At 38.7% G+C, this 17,189-nt stretch overlaps 1 protein-coding gene across 2 annotated transcripts in view; it reads left to right on the top strand.

Moving 5' to 3' along the window:
• Positions 1-17,189, top strand: part of LOC139162083 (ephrin type-B receptor 5) — a 254,307-nt gene that overhangs the window by 223,813 nt on the left and 13,305 nt on the right. For both annotated transcript variants that reach the window (XM_070742108.1, XM_070742109.1), the window contains exons 9-12: positions 211-325; positions 3,968-4,023; positions 4,109-4,228; positions 6,189-6,436. In XM_070742108.1, the coding sequence (XP_070598209.1) occupies positions 211-325; positions 3,968-4,023; positions 4,109-4,228; positions 6,189-6,436 (539 nt within the window). The remainder of the gene's footprint in view (positions 1-210; positions 326-3,967; positions 4,024-4,108; positions 4,229-6,188; positions 6,437-17,189) is intronic.

Below are 17,189 nucleotides of genomic sequence, written 5' to 3'. Positions count from 1 at the left end.
GGTATCACTGTACATGCTTGATGAAGTAAATAAATAAATAAAAATAAACAAGGGAAAGAGGGCATTTCTCAGTGTTGGTGGCTGAAGTTGCAGAGCTCTTAACATTTTGGAAGAGTGTGTTCAAATGTTAAGATTGTATTAGAGGGTTTTGTAACAATAAAGACCAATATATATATAAGAAGATAACAGGCTGCCTTCCTTCGTTGACAGGTGAGCGCTCCGAGATGGTGCAGGATCGATTGCCACTTATCGTAGGCTCAGCATTGGGTGGACTGGCCTTCATGGTAATTGCTGCTATTGCCATCCTGGCCATTGTCTTTAAAAGGTGGGTGTTCTGCTTTCACCCTCATAAAGATACTGTTGATTTAACACAAAACTACTCCCAGGTAAGGGAGTACATCATGATCTTGGAAAGCTGCTTTCAAACAGGAATCCTATTATGTCCTAGACCTCTACTGGGAGAGATAGCCTGCTCTTTTTTCCTCATATTACATCTGCAACTGACATATTATACAAGAATGATAGCCGGAAACCAGATATAGTATTTGGGGGGGGGGCATACCTTCTCTTTTGACCTCATATTCAGGCCTTATAACTGGAGAAATATGATAGAGGTAGGATTGTAGGTTAGAGATATAGAAGAGCACCTTTGGTCAATATGTCCCCAACTATAGACGTACTCTTTCCACTAATATGTTTGGAAAACTGTAAACAAAGGTTAGACAATCTGTAGACTACTATTGGCAACCCATTTGCAGTTCCACAATGCCCATGGCATAAATCTTTGAAACCTTTTTTAATGTTCCAGGCCATGAGGCAGTCCCACTGGAACAAGGCCCTCCATATTCTTCAGCCAGGCAAAAGACATGGCAGCGGAGGTCCTCAGGCGTCCTCCTCCGCCGCCGCGTCTTTTGCCTGGCTGAAGAATTCCGGAAGCGCCTGTGGCCGCCTTGCACAGAGCTTGAAGGCAGCACTTGTGGCTCCGTTTTCCCCACCCCGAGAGAAGAGCGCCAGGTCCTAAACGGTGGGAAAAGCGCTTTTGGAACACAGGCTGAAACGGGGTGCGCGGGGCATGGGGCGGGAGAAACGGAGCTCCCAGAGAGAGAATTGATCGTGCATGAGGCTTTGAAAGTGGCGCAGACACCGCTTGTGTCCGGGTAATTGCACCCATCCGTCTCTCTCTCTCTCTCGCACATACACACGTACGTAGACAAGGGAACAGAGGGGAAGGGCCGTGACATTTGGAGCAAAATAAGGTAGAAGCCTATTGTAAAATTCTTCCTCCAGTTTGCCAATCTAATGATTCTTTTTGAAGCAACAAAATGACAATATAGAAAAATACATTACAGTTTAGTTAGATGTGTTCCAATTCCTAAGATTTTTGTTAGAGTGGACAAAGGTTTTGCTCAATTTTTCTGACCCATTTGACTACATAATGGATAACAATACACATTTAAATTTGAAAAAATCCATTTGCAATATACATACGAGTCTATGTAGAGGGGCGGCATACAAATCTAATAAATAAATAAATAAACAAACAAACAAACAAATATGCAATAAGAAGCTGAGGGCCTACTGTTTTGTTTGCAAGGTTTCTTCACCTAAGCATTTACATATAGTGTTTTCCTCAGGAACCAGCAAATTGGTTCCAAGACCTAAGAGAAATTTTGCATGTTTGGAGGGGTCTCTTTCACTTCAACAGCCCTGTCCAAATCTCAATAAACACAAATGAAGATGACCTACTAGCAGATCTCCCCTCAGATGCACCAATGAACAAAAATACAATCAGAAGATGTATAGATAAGGTTCACAGAGAATATGAACATTTACATGAAACGTTCTACGTAAAAGCTGTTCCATTTTTTTCAATATTTATTTGTAAAAATGTATTCTTAATACAAATTGCAAAAAGGGTCAAAAATAAAAATAGCCAGAGTATTCTGCTGACACTTCAATTTCTGTGCCAAAAATATTTTAATTAATTAATGCAGTATTTTTCCCCTATTCCTTAAGTTTGATTTTTAGTGTTCTGTTATCTGTATTCACTTCCTAATAGTAAAGCATTTCATCTAGATGTTTTAGCATCTATTTTGGATGATAGACATATTGTTCTAAGGGCAGAAACATATAAATAGTACTTCTTTTCCTTTCTTTAATTTCTTAGGCTTACTACTTTCTTTCTCTGCTTTGTGGGACATAGAATAGAATGGAATAGAATAGAATAGAACAGAATAGAATGGAATTCTTTTAGTGGCCAAGTGTGGTTGGACACATAAGGAATTTGTCTTTGGTGCATATGCTCTCAGTGTACATAAAAGAAAAAGATACACTTGTCAAGAATTATGAGGTACAACACAATGATTGTCATAGGAGTCAAATAAGCCAGGTTTGGGTGAAACGTGACTTTGGTCTTCAAACCTGGCAAGTTTAAGGCTTGTGGATTTCAACTCCCATTCATAAGGTAGCATGATTGGGGGAGGAATTCTGGGAGCTGACGTCCACAAGTCTTGAAGCTGTCAAGTTTGAAGTTTATAAAAAGTATTCTGCTACACTGGTATTTTATTAAACAATATAATACTACACCATTTGGTTCAGAATACTTTTTTCCTTGTTTTCCTCCTCTAAAATCTGGGTGTGTCTTATATACCGGTGCGTCTTATACACCGAAAAATACGGTAGGTAAGTAAGTATGTAAGTAAGTAACTAAGTAAATAAATAAACAAATAAAAAAAATCCATCTGTGTTATAGATCAATTTACAACTTCTTTAAAATAGCAAATAAACAAACTATTTGGAAGTAGAGTCTTTGAATCTTTAGCTCCAATCTTCATTCCAATTGAAATGTATTACTATTTTTTGTTTAATCACCAAATCTCAAAACTAGATATAATTATTCATCTAATCTAAAGGCTATTAAAGCACACAGGAGTTCCAATCAAATCCATTTCATATCCTTACTTGGCACTCTGCCCAATGCATTGAAAATCTTGTTCAAAATGCAACTTTTAGAGATGTATCATAAACTCTTGTCACCGAATGAATAGTCATGGGCTCCCCTTTATAGCGCCTTACTGGGAATATGGGCATAAATTGTCTTTATAAATGGATATGTGTTTCTATGTCAAAACAAATAATAAGAAGTGCACAAATTGAGCCTATGTTGCATCTGATTATCGGATAAATTTCCAATAGAATTGCCAGTGCCATTGTCATTATACAGTGTCACCGTATAAGTGCCCATTCAGTACTTAAGAATATCATAAGAGCTGTGCCAAGTAGACTAGCCTACATTAATTTTGTACTACATTCTTTAATTTATCATTCCTCTGTACTTCCTCCATCCCTATTGAAAACTGCTTTAAGATTTTATTAAAAAATGCTTTTCAATAAAAATTCAAAGAACTTTGAATAAAGGAATGTGTGACTTATTATTTCCAGTATTACAAATTCCAACAATGCTCCCCTAAACCAATGGCATATTTAATGGTCACAGCACTGGATGATCAAATGGTTGTTTAGTGCAACTTTATGCTAAGGCTGAAAAAAATACTATGCTGATATTATATTGGCCCTTTTGTGAAGTACCCTATTTTATTTGTGTATACCACAATCAGTCAGTTGAGGTTCAGATTTATCTATCATAAAAAAAGGAAGAAAAACATATTTTCTCTTTCTATTCTATCCTCACCATGAATAATTTTCTACATTCTACATTCCTTCTGTCTCCCTTATACTTGAAAGGATGTTATACTTAATAGGACCTATGCATAAATTACGCACAGACGTAGAATGATTGGATATTTGTGATTCACCTTCAAGTAAAATGCCATGATTATTTCCCCAACATCCAACGTAATTTTGCCTGCTCCTTTTCCATAGCTCTAGAATAGCCCTTTGGACTGGATGCATCTAAGAAGGTCATCTTCCTATCTTAATTTTCCTTCTATGTTTTCTTCTTCCACAGTAAGAGACGAGAAACGCCATACACAGATCGCCTGCAACAGTACATAAGCACTCGGGGTAGGTGATCGAGAATGTCCTCTTTCTTTAGCTTCCTCTTCTCTCAAGCTCATTATTGACTTGGAGTCTGCGGTCTCTCTCGCAGGCCTTGGGGTCAAATATTACATTGACCCTTCTACCTATGAAGACCCCAATGAAGCCATTCGGGAATTTGCCAAGGAAATCGATGTATCTTTTGTCAAGATAGAGGAAGTCATTGGATCAGGTAATGAAGTAATATTTTCTCATTTAATCTCTGCTGTCTTATTTGCTCCTTAACCCCTATTTTTCAGTACACTTGTTCTCACCTGGAGCCTCAAATTTCTCATTGTGAACCTGCAGTTTAAGCCTGCTCTTTTTGCTTGGGCTGCAGCTTATTGATGTTGACAAGGGCCCTCCCATTTATCTGTTTTTGCCAATGTTTTTTTTAAAAAAAATTCTAATAGAGCTTCACTCAAGTGGCATAACAACATCTTCCCCATGCAGGCTCCGTCTTAGGTGTTGGAGGAATTAAAAATGAATAGATTCTAAGAAATGGAATGTGTAACAATGTGCTGTGATTCAGATCCAAAACAAAAGATGTTTCAAAGTAGATGGGTTGCACATGGCTGGTGTCAAAATATGCATCTTAAAAATATGCATCGTGTTGAATGTCCATTTTCTTTTCTTCACTGTATTCTTGTTTTTATGTCCTTTCCATTTCTCTTTGTAGTTTCCCTTTTTTACTTCCTTTTCTGCCTCTTTGACACCTCCTTTTTATTCTTCTGCTTTTCCAGTTTGTATTAGTTTTTACCGTCCCTGTAATCTTTAATAAAATTATTATAAAAATGTGTCTTTTCCTCAGCTCTTATATATCTCAGGAAAATATATCTTTGAGGTAAGGAGGCACTGACAGCTCTTTCGTGCGGGCTTCAAAGCCCTTTTTGCACCCTGCTGAGAGCTTGTTAATTTAACTGCATATTTTCCTGGGATTGCCCTCCCCTCCCCCCCTCCCACTGTAGCATTTTTCTTCCTTTAGTTATAAAGCTCTGCACATCCCTAGAACTGTGCAACAATGAGGGATATACAGCTATTCTTTTCATCCAGCCCTTGCCCATTATTTAAGAAGGGGCAGAATTTTATTCAGTTCACACCTGCTGCAAAAATAGGATGGGAATCATTTCCTCATGATGTAATCCCACACCGACACAAAATGTATATACAATTACCAGAATTACAAAGGACAGAACCAGTTGCAGGAGAAAAAAAAGTAAGCAGTATTATACAGGGGTAAGAAATAATTCCCTGTAAAGGTCTGGTTTGTTCTAGCTAGTTTGGTCTAGCTGTTAAGGCACCAGGCTAGAAAGCAGGAAGCTCTGAGTTCAAATTTCACCTTAGCCATGAAAGATAGGTAGGTGACCTTGGACCAGTCACTCTCCACTCACCTCACCTCACAGGGTATTGTTGTGGGGAAAATAGAAGGAGGAAAGTGTGTTGGATATGTTGGCTGCCTTGAATTATTTGTTAAAAGCAACAAAGACAGGATATAAATAAACAAACAAATAAAAACAAATTGTGAGGGCTGAAGCTCAAGACTGAGATCTTCTTATTCTCTGATATTCTTCACTCCTGAATGACAGAACCCTCCTTATCTGCTGTAGCTTCTCTTTTCTTCAAGAAAGAGCTTTAGAGCTTTGTGGTTTTTGTGTATTTGTTTGATTCTGGGGGTTTTTTCCCCAGGCAACAAATTGCTGCCTGAGTTCTTAGACTGTTGTTTTTCAGAGTTGGCAGGTTTAAAATAGATGGACTTCCACTCTCAGAATTCCCCAGCCATGCTGGTTGGGGAAATTCTGGGAGTTGAAGTCCACCCATCTTAAAGTTGTCAAGTTTGATTTTTTTTTTTTAAAGAAAATGTTGAATGTGTTTAGATTGTCCAGCTGAGACTTGGAAGACTGAACCTCAATTCATGCTGACAAACTTTGGGGTTTGTCAAAACCTATTTCAAAGATAAAACAAGGAATTGTGTTGCCTGATTTGAACTTGGGCATTATGGTACCGTAAACAATGAAGCAAACTCCAGAAAGTGATGAAGTGCTTGGTTCCCAAGCACGGCCCACAGTCTTACCTCCCCCTTCATTTAAACTATGCAAGCACCCAGTTCCTCCTCTGGCTGATGTGATGTCTTTTCCATCCCTTACTCCTGGCAGGAGAATTTGGAGAGGTGTGTTTTGGCCGCCTGAAGCCTCCAGGAAAGCGTGAATACATGGTGGCTATTAAAACCTTGAAGGCCGGTTACACCGATGAGCAGCGGCGGGAGTTCCTAAGCGAGGCGAGCATCATGGGACAATTTGAGCACCCAAATGTCATCCGCCTTGAAGGTGTGGTCACCAAGAGCCGCCCCGTCATGATTGTCACCGAATTCATGGAGAACGGTTCTCTGGATTCCTTCCTCCGGGTACGACCATCTCACTTCCCCCCTTTTCTTGCCTGCTTCACTTCCTCCCTTTCATTTTATATCTGCTATATTTATTACTATTTGTTTGTTTGTTTGTTTGTTTGTTTGTTTGTTTGTTTAAGTTACTTTTTGAGCATTTGTAAGGAATGCATCATTAAAGTCATGCCCGAGCAGTATACTAAATAGAATAACTTACAAACTTACTCAAGGGAAATAGAATTAATGAATCAAAACATATATGGTATAAATGACATGAATGGATTCAAAAGAACCTACATAAGTAATTTAATACAAATTAGCAGTACAAATTGTAAAAAATAACAGTTACCTCTCAAATGTTGTGATTTCCTTTATTTAGAAAATGTATTATATTATCAATTGTAAGAATCAAAAGAGTTGAAGATAACTACAAAAGATAAAGAAAATGGATTAAGATCTGTAAACTCATTAAACTATGTGATATATATATGCATGAAAATAATAAAGAAAACTTTTTTAAAAAAAAGAATAACCTAAAACAGTGATGGTGAACCTATGGCACAGGTGGCACACGGAGCCATATCTGCTGGCACGTGAGCCGTTACCCTAGTCAGCTCCAATGTGCATGTGTGTGCCAGCCAGCTGATTTGTGGCTCACCCAGAGGCTCTGGAAGGGTATTTCCGGCTTCCGGAGAGTCTCTGGGAGGATGGGGGAGGGCATTTTTGCCTCTGGAGCCTGGGGAGGGCAAAAAAACGGGCCTACTGAGCCCACCAGAGTTTGAGAAATGGGCTGTTTCAGGCCTCCAGAGGGCCTCCGGAGGGGGCAGGGGAGATCATTTTCGCCATCCCCAGGCATTGAATTATGGGTGTGGGCACTTGTGCATGCATGATAGCACACACACATGTGCTTTTGGCACCCGAGGAAAAAAAGGTTTGCCATCACTGACCTAAAATAACAAGATGTAGGGAAACAATTTCAGTAAAAAAAATGCAGCAGCATGCATCTTTGCAATACATTTTGATAAAACAATAATACCTCTGATATGAAGGAAGAGAGAGGCCTGAGCAAAAAAAAAGTTTGTCTTTACAGATATTGTAAACATAGCACAGGTCTCTCTTAAAAGTCAGGGATTAGGAGAAAAAAAATTGTTTCTCAATTAACTGTCGTGTAACAAGCCATATAATACAGGACCACCAGTAAGAATTTTACAATTGAAAGTCAGTGACACCAACAAAAGATAATTGCTGGTGGGGAACAGAAAAGAGCATCAAACAGCCCAATAAAAAGCAAAAGGAGTCTTTCAGTAACTTAGTTCCAAGATTTGTCTTCCATAAATTTTGAAGGTACTCATTTAACTTCCCTCAAGATACGGTCTCTGGTAGATCAAGGTTAGAAATCGCTCCTTGTAATCCAGTATAGACTCTTATATACAGTTATTTTTGCACTTTGGAGAGAGAACCATTCATGAATTATATACATTTATTTATTTATTTATTTTTATTTATTTATTAAATTTGTATACCGCCCCTCTCCGTAGACTCGGGGCGGCCTACGGCAGTAATAGAAAAACAATGTACAATACAAATCTAATAATTAAAATTAAAAATCCATAATTTTAAAAACATGCACAAAACATACCATACATAAACAATATAGGCCTGGGGAAGTTATCTCAGTTTCCCCATGCCTGACGGCAGAGGTGGGTTTTAAGGAGTTTACGAAAGGCAAGGAGGGTGGGTACAGTTCTAATCTCAGGGGGGAGCTGGTTCCAGAGGTTCGGGGCCGCCACAGAGAAGGCTCTTCTCCTGTTATCTGCCAAATGACATTGTTTAGTCGACATGACCCGGAGAAGGCCAACTCTGTGGGACCTAATCAGTCGCTGGGATTCGTGCGGCAGAAGGCGGTCCTGGAGATATTCTGGTCCGATACCATGAAGGGCTTAATAGGTCCTAACCAACACTTTGAATTGTGACCGGAAATTGATCGGCAACCAATGCAGACTGCGGAGTGCTGGTGTAACATGGGCATACTTAGGGAAGCCCATGATTGCTCTCGCAGCTGCATTCTGCACGATCTGAAGCTCCTTTCATTTCCTTTTCCCTTTCTTAAATTTAGAAGGCACCGGACTCCATAATAATACCTGACTGCCAATAATTTTGGCAGCTTAGAAGTCTAAAAATTGTAGATAGGGGTTAGGGATATTAATAAACCTATGGTGAATGTACTTTTCACCAAATCAGTAGATTCTAGAACAGAAACATTTGGCCAAAATGTTTAAGCCCAAAGGAGCAAGAAGAGGGCTAGGGTTTTGAAGGAAGCATGTAAGCAAATACATTTACAAATAGCCGGTAGATGAGAATAAAGGACCCAGATGGTGGATTTTGAAAATGATGGGAGCTGATACTACAGACAGAGCAGAAATTTAGAGATACAGTGTTCCCTCACTTTTTGCGGGGGATGCGTTCCGAGACCGCCCACGAAAGTTGAATTGAAGTAAACACACTATTTTTGGCTATGAACAGTATCACAAGCCTTCCCTTCACACTTTAAACCCCTAAATTGCAATTTTCCATTCCCTTAGCAACCATTCAGATTATTACTCACCATATTTATTTATTAAAGTTTATTAAAAATATATTTATTAAAGGCAGACGAAAGTTTGGCGATGACATATGACGTCATCGGGTAGGAAAAACCGTGGTATAGACTTTCCGCGAAGTTCGAACCCGCGAAAATCGAGGGAACACTGTAATGGAAAAATTATAAAGGCATAACAATTTGGGATGAATTTGCAATGGGAGAAACAAAAGTCACAGTCATGGAATACCTAGAAATTTGAGCAAAAGTGTCACGTGGTGTGGAAGAGATGAATGGCCTGCATTGTGAAGTTTTGTTTGGAAGTCAGAGAAATAAAATTGAGAAGAAGGAGGCCAGGAAAAAGCTACTACTCTTAATGGGAAACATTTTTTCTCTAAGGTGTTGAATATTGTGGAAAGGAGTTGGTTGCACAAAGCTGTACAAAAGTAAAAAAAATTGTTAATGAAGTGAAAACAAATGTTTTGTTTGTGTATACATACACACATGCCGTGAAGTCATACTCACTGTGTATACCCACACATACGTATGGAGACAGACGGAGAGAGAATGAGGGAGAGAGGGAGAGAATGAGAAAGAGAACCGTGCAGATGTGACGGAGATTTATAATATACAGTACAGATAGTCCTCGATTTATGACCACAATTGAGTCCAAAATTTATGTTGCTAAGTGAGAAATTTGTTCAAGTTAATTTTGTCCCATTTTATGATCTTTTTTTGGCCACAGTTGATACGTGAATCACTACATTTGTTAAATTAGTAGCATGGTTGTTAAGTGAATCTTGGAGAAGGAGAGAGAGGGGGGGAGGGGGAGGGGGAAAGAGAGGAAGGGGGGACAGAGGCAGAGCAGGACAGAGAGAGAGTTGGAGGTGGGAGGGGGAAAGAGAGAGTGGGAGGCAGAGAGAGAGGGGGGAGGGCAGGGCAGAGAAAGGGAGTGAGGGAGAGGGAGAGAGGGCAGGTGGGGCAGAGAAAGGGAGGTAGAGAGAGGGGGGGAGGGAAGGAGGGAGAGATGCCTTTTTTTCTGCAGAGTTCTTCTCAGAGGAGAATTCACTCTTGTTTTTATGTTCTCCTCTTTGTAGTCTGAAGTAGCTCAATCTTGAAAGATGTGACATGACCTGCAGTTTCAACAGATCAGTCTTTTGGCCTGGCATTTCTCTGGGACGGAGGGGTGGGGAGCATGAAGTAAGGCAAAAAGAGACTTTTTGTTGACTAGGTTTTTCTTCTTCTTCTTCAAAATGTCTTAAGGCAGCAGTAGGCCTCATCAAATTTACCCAGACAATCAGGAGAAACCCTTGCAGAGCTTCGTTCCGTATCGCCTATGTCTTGGTTTCTGTGCCAGGTTTATTGACAGAAGAGGCTGGTTAAGCACCCTAGGTGGGAATTAGTGGTGCTGATGAGAAAGGTTTGCCTCTGTTGATAGTTGAAAATAAGGATCCGCTGAGGCGGGGGAGAGAGGCACAGAAAGGCAAAGTAGAAGGAATAGTGTGGAATTGGTTTTAAATAATTATACTTCTTTCTGATTGGCAGCTAATCACACCACCCAATGTCATTAACTTGAAGGTTGACTGTAGGGCTGATATACATGCTAATAGTAATAATAATTATTATATTCGATCAGTGGACAAAAATCCCATAATCCAGTCTAATCCTGTGGGTGACTATATGACCAACTCTAATAATATAATATCCAGACTTTTTAACCTTTCTTATCAACAGTTGTTAACTCTGAAGTGTTGTGTGGCAGATGCTTGTCTGCTTGAATGTTGAAAGTCCCAGAGCATTTGAGATTCTTCATTTTGTCAGCCTACTACTTTTTGCATTGTAATTCCTGGAGAGAACGAATAGAATAAGAAGAACTGGAGGAAAAAAATCACAAAATACAAAAACCTCCAAATAGAAGTAGAACGGCAGTGGCAAGAGAAAGCAAAGATGGTGCCAGTACAATTAGGTACCTTGGGTGCAATTGCAAAACACCTGGAGCCCTACCTGAATACAATCAGTGTTGCTAAAATCACCAACAGTCATTTGCAAAAGGTAGCTTTACCTGGAACAGTTTACATCCTGCAATGGTATCTTTACACCATCAAAACAACAGCATAACAAGACATAACGATCTGCCTATCCCAGGTCCTTCAGAAAGATTCAATAGGTAGGCAGAAATGACAAATCCAGTCTAAACATGTGTCTGATTGTACAACTAACTATAATATATTAAACTTGTATGATGCCCAGCTCTCAGTGGCTCTGGGTGGATCACAGAAATTTAAACAAAGGAATTACAAAATCAGTAAAACAAGAAACAGAAAGCCCTTCCCTGGAAAGAAGCAGGAAATATCAGTTGAAGGAATGTGATTCAGTCATAACCAAGAGATATTTCTCAACCAGTCAATAGCTATGATTGAACAAAGGGGACCTATTTTTATAGAAGAGCAGAGCATTGATGTCTTCTAGACTGTGGTGGGTGTATGAAAACAGGAACTCATAGGTTAATAACAGTGGCATGGTATACTCCAGTGACTAAAAGAACCAGAGATTGGTTTGGGGAAAATGGTGCTTGAAAGAATATGATAAGGGGGGAAAATTACAATGAAGTACAGAAAAAGTGACTGGATTCTTCAGACACTGAAGACATAAAATGGTGAAATGGTAAAATGAGAATCTGCTTGGAAAAAGTTCTCTTTATTTGGAATATGCATTCTTTTGAATGGGAATTTTTAAAAACAACAGTAACGTGTCAAAAGTGGAATCAAATGCTTAAAATATTTTAATTTAATTCAATTTAAAATAAATACTGTTGTAAGAATGTTGAAAAATGGCAAGGCTACAAAATTGTGGATTGTTTACCTGGAGAAATGTTAAAATTGAGATGTGATTTGCTTGTGAAGTAGCTGAATGATTTGTGCAAAGCAGATTTGAAGGCTGCATTTCTACTTGACATTTGGAAGAGTGCTACTATGAGTCCTCCTATGTGAAAGGGATGGAAACAAGTGTGAGTGTACAAATTACATTGGGTTTGAGTTGTTAAATATGCCTGGCAAGGTGATGGCAGAATTCTAATGAAGGGCTAGGAGAGGTAAAAATTTGCAGCCTTAGTTCTGAAAGGGAGACCAGATATTTGCTCTTCAGCAAGTCATTGAGAAATATATGAATGTGAATCTGTTTGTTGTATGTTTGATTATGAAGAGACGTGATAAATTAAATTTTGAGACATTTATGTTAGGCTGCAGTTGAAGATTGTTGCTGACTGATAAAGGGCAGTATATAATGAAATAATTACATTGCCCCGGAAGCGGAGTAAAGACCCTGAGACATATTGTGGATTAAATAAGGGTCATTTTATTAAATTAACATAAATTTAAATAACGTAACTTTGAATACGTAAATTTAAATATTTAAATTAAACATAACTAAGGACCTGCAGAGGCCAAAACTAACGGGACGGAAATTCCTACCAGAAACTTCCTTGGCAACATTGGGCAAAAACTCCTTGCCGAACCAGGTGAAGGTAGCCACCTTCAACTGGATCCAAGCCACGCCCCTTCATCGTGTGGGAGGAGTTCACCCTCCAATCCCTGTGGGAAATTGGATCCGGTGATTCCCATGGACATCCTCTCTCCAATCCCCAAAGTTGTTCCAACCTCTAGTTCCTGGAGAGAGGTGGTCCATCACCCTTTAAAGGATGCCCAAAGGAGCATGCGCAGTCACTTCTAATTGTCCATTTCCGCCCCTAACCTGCCAAACCCCAGTGACCAAAGGGAGGCCTATACCAACATCTAAGTGTGCCGCACCCCCTAACCAATCCAGTCCACACCGGCAGTGTGGAATAGGTGAAAAACGGCCGCCTCTAAAGGGGAGGCCACAAAAAATTCCCATTTCCGCCCCGAGGCGACCTCCTTAGGACACACTGTTAATAGCAGAGGGTGGGCGGGTGTTCGCTTCTCAGTCAAAGAAAACAAGGGGGAGGTCCTGTTCGGATTGCCCTTAAATAGGGCGATCCAGGACCTCCCCCAGCAACCAGCAGGTGGCGCGCCGATCTGGCACGCTGCCAAAAGCCGAACTTCTGGGTTTTTAGGAACCTGGAAGTTCGGGGCTCTATAGAGCCGCCCGCAGAGTCATCCCCTGCTCCTGGGCAATTTCGGCCGGCGGTTTAAGCCGCCAGTCATGCATTACTGTCATTGGAAGCATGGTAGCACTAAACAGGGAATAAAACAAAAATGTATAATATTTCCATCTTTGCATAATGTTTTTATATATGAAGTTTATATACAGTACCTTGCTCAATAGTAGTAACTGTGTGAGGGATCTTGGAGTACTAGTGGACAACCATTCAAATATGAGACAGCAGTCTGCAACAGCTGACAAACAAGCCAACACATTTCTAGGCTGCATAAACAGGGGGATATAGAATCAAGATCACGTGCAGTGTTAATACCACTCTATAATGCCTTGGTAAGGCCACATTTGGAATACTGCATCTAGTTTTGGTCACTACAATGTAAAAAAGATGTTGAGACTTTAGAAAGAGTGCAGAGAAGAGCAACAAAGATGATAGGAGACCGGAGGCTAAAACATGAAGAACGGTTGCAGGAACTAGGTACAGTATGTCTAGTTTAATGAAAAGAAGGACTAGGGGAAACCTGAAAGCAATGTTCCAATATCTCAGGGGCTGCCACAAACAAGAGGGAGTGGAGCTATTCTCCAAAGAACCTGGTGGTAGGACAAGGGGTGGAAACTTGAGGGTGTTGCAAAGTCCCTGAGGGGAACAAAGTCTTCAGAGGGACTTAGAGCAACCCCAGCCATGGGGGGTCACTCACGAATGCAAATCCTAGAAAGAAAACTTGGACACATTTCTCTCCGGGTGAAATGACACAGTATTGAGCTGTGCACCTCCTTTTATTGGGGAGAATATGCAAATGGGATTGATTACACGTACATGTCAAGTGATATACAAACATCCAATAACATAACTCTAAGATATGACACAACTTCCAAGTCCTTCCTATCTACATATGGCACATAACTAGTTTCTACTGAACAAATGTCTCTCATGGCCAATTTCCTGGACCCCTTTATTGTTAATACAACTATCTCCTGTTTACCACAAAGCAAGGTCTTTTTATCGCAGTCTTCATCCTGTTTACCCCAGGGAATGTAAATTGTGTCTTTTGATCACACAGTTCTTTTCCTGTTGACACATTCTTGTTATTCGAGGAGAGCCACTGAATCGTTTTATGGCCAGTCACTTCCTAAGCAGATTTCACCAGAAATGCAGACTCACTTTGTGACCTACGTGCAATCCTGTTCCTGGCTAATGGAATCGGAGTGTATAAGGCATTTGTTGTTAGAAGTCCAGATATCAAATCCTATCATAACATGCTATGGCAGCTACGGAAACTAATCAAGGAGAGAAGCAACTTGGAACTAAGGAGAAATTTCCTGATAGAACAATTAATCAGTGGAATCAGAAGTTGTGAATGCTCCATCACTGGAAGTTTTTAAGAAGATGTAGGATAACCATAGCTGAAGTGGTGTAGGGTTTCCTCTCTAAGCAGGGTTTGGGCTAGAAGATCTCCAATGTCCCTTCCAACTGTGCTATAATATTCTCTTCTGTGCTGTTGGGTGATATTAATGCTAAGTTATGATAAGATAAAAATATTTCCTATAAATGTTAAGAGTCTCTCCTTGTAAAGTGATTGTGTTTGACAAGGAAGGATGGCATGTTATGGGTTATACATAAGTGGAAAAAAACTAGAAGAAGGAGATGAATTTCTGTATATAAAATATTATCTAATACAGTATAGTACTTATGAAATATGGGGAATTGAAAGGAGAAGTTTGAAGAAAGACGATGGGTGGTATATATTGGAAAGAATGTTTCTCTCCAAATGTAAAAATGATTATGTATAAAAACATGCTTCTTCTTTGTTATATAAAAATGAGAGTTGGTAATGTTAGAAGACAATAAAAGTACGGTAACTTGCTTTCAGTGGGGATACAGTTGAAGACTACAACAAGCAGGAAGTGAAATACACATGGATTGAATACAAAAGCAAGTGACAAATATGGAATGAGTGTGTAGGTGTGTTTGTATGAAGAGAATGAATGAGGATCAAATTGAAAAAAAAAAGATAGGAAGACTAAATGGGTCAAGAGGCAGAACGAGAAATCATGACTGGGTAGAGTATTACAGTTTACCCAAAGAGAGAGGCAAGAATTTTAAAATACAAAAGGCAACATACAAAGCAATGATTCACTGCTGTAAAAGCATCTATGGTTGGCAAGATTGGCATGATATGGAGAAATACATATGCATGGATGATTTTGTTATAAGCTAGATTTAGCTATGTTTTAGCTTATTTTTCTTTCTTTCCTTGTTCAGTTAATTTAATTTCATTGACTTATTCTTATTTCTTTTCTGTATTTTGCATACCCTGTAAGAGGATGGTGTGATGTGTATACAAACTCTGGAGTTCATATGCAAGCACAGAAGATATAATCTTCTATATATTCTGGTGAATATATTCATTTAAAAATAAGTGTATGCTTCTAAGGAAACTGAACTCAATTTTCTATGCTTGCATCTGTTATGGCATTTTTATAGTTTTAAAATATACTTTAATTTAACAAAAACTCAGAAGTCAAAGGAATTGTTGAATAAGATTTCCAGATGTAGGGAAAGACAAAGCCAATGTCTTACAATATTAAATATTCAACAATACATAGTAGGCATTCGTAATGCGTTACCTTATTAAATTAATTAAGAGTTCTACAAAACAAACTTATCAAAATCATAGGCAATGAATAACATAATAATTTGTTGTTTATCTGCAGTTTCAAAACAGAATAAATTAAGATGATTATATGCATCCCTAATCATACTCTAATCTTACAAATTGGTTTTTTATCATAATAAATTATCCCAAATGTTTCTTAGACATTCATCCGGCAATGGACGCTTATTATTGCTTAAGTGTTTTGTTCTCCTTGATATAGTTGCCACAACAAGATCAAAATAAATGTTTTTCCTCTTGGGATCAAGCATATAAAGATATGCATGCACACACAGGCACAGATACCAAGTTAGTTATGGCTAAATTAGTTGCATCAACTACAGAGGAATGAGCAGTTTTCTTTAGATCCAAACCAAAAAAAGCATATTAGCATCTATTGTCTTTGTTGTTATCCTTTATTCTACTTACCTCATCTGTTTTTTCAAACCTAAATTAATATTAATTGAAAGTAAATGACTGACTAAACTTGATGAATTGGACAGAGATTTAGTTCTGATTAGAGTTTGAACCACTGACATTGAGATATTTCATTTAAAATGTAATAAATAAAATTTAAGATTTAAATTGTTTTTGTTTTATTCAAACATTTTATTGATCTCACTGGAACCACTTACTTCTTATATCAGATCTCAACAATATTCCAAGTTTCCAAAATAAATTGTATAGCCTGGAGATCTTCTGTTCTTGTAAGATTAGAAATCTAGTTCTACTAGTGACTGTTTTGGTCTCCTTCCACGAAGGTCAGTGTTTTGTTCATCAGTGAGTTGTGAAAACAAGAATTATGGTTTTTTTTTAATGGTTTGGAAACAGGTTTCAAAATTCCATATTAATTCATGTGTTTTAGAAGCTTCTGATGCATCTGAATCAGATTGCCAAATGAAGAAATACTTTAATTGAATATACTTCTATTCTGCCAATTTAGGCAATCTAAATTACTTTTTCAATTACTCAGGATTTAAAAAATCCAATTTAAAGGATGCAGAGTATTTATAGTCCTATTATTTGCTTATGATTTCAAAAGAAAAGGAGTCTTCTGCTATTTTCAAACTAGAATTTTTTCCGGAACATCAGCTTCTCATGTAAATAAGGCTCAAAAATCATACAACTATCTCGGCGTCTTCCAAATATTTTTTCAGCTTTTAATGCAGGAAATAAAAGCCCCTAATAGAGAGAGTGGAAAAATCAGGCCAGGGGTAAGAAGGAGTGAAATTGCAAGTGCTGCTATTCCCAAAGTCCTCTTGGTTTATTCCAATCATGGTAATCAATGAGATGTGGATAGCACTCTTCATTTTTCTTCAATAACTCTTTTTCAAAACATTTAAAGATCTTGTCTTGCATCATCCAGAGGCATGGGGTGAGGTATCATCAGTATGCAGATGATACCCAG

The sequence above is a fragment of the Erythrolamprus reginae genome, chromosome 2 (assembly GCF_031021105.1).
Source record: "Erythrolamprus reginae isolate rEryReg1 chromosome 2, rEryReg1.hap1, whole genome shotgun sequence".
Lineage (NCBI taxonomy): Eukaryota > Metazoa > Chordata > Lepidosauria > Squamata > Dipsadidae > Erythrolamprus > Erythrolamprus reginae.
Note: the sequence above shows the minus strand (reverse complement) of the source record. Positions and strands in the feature narration are given on the sequence as shown.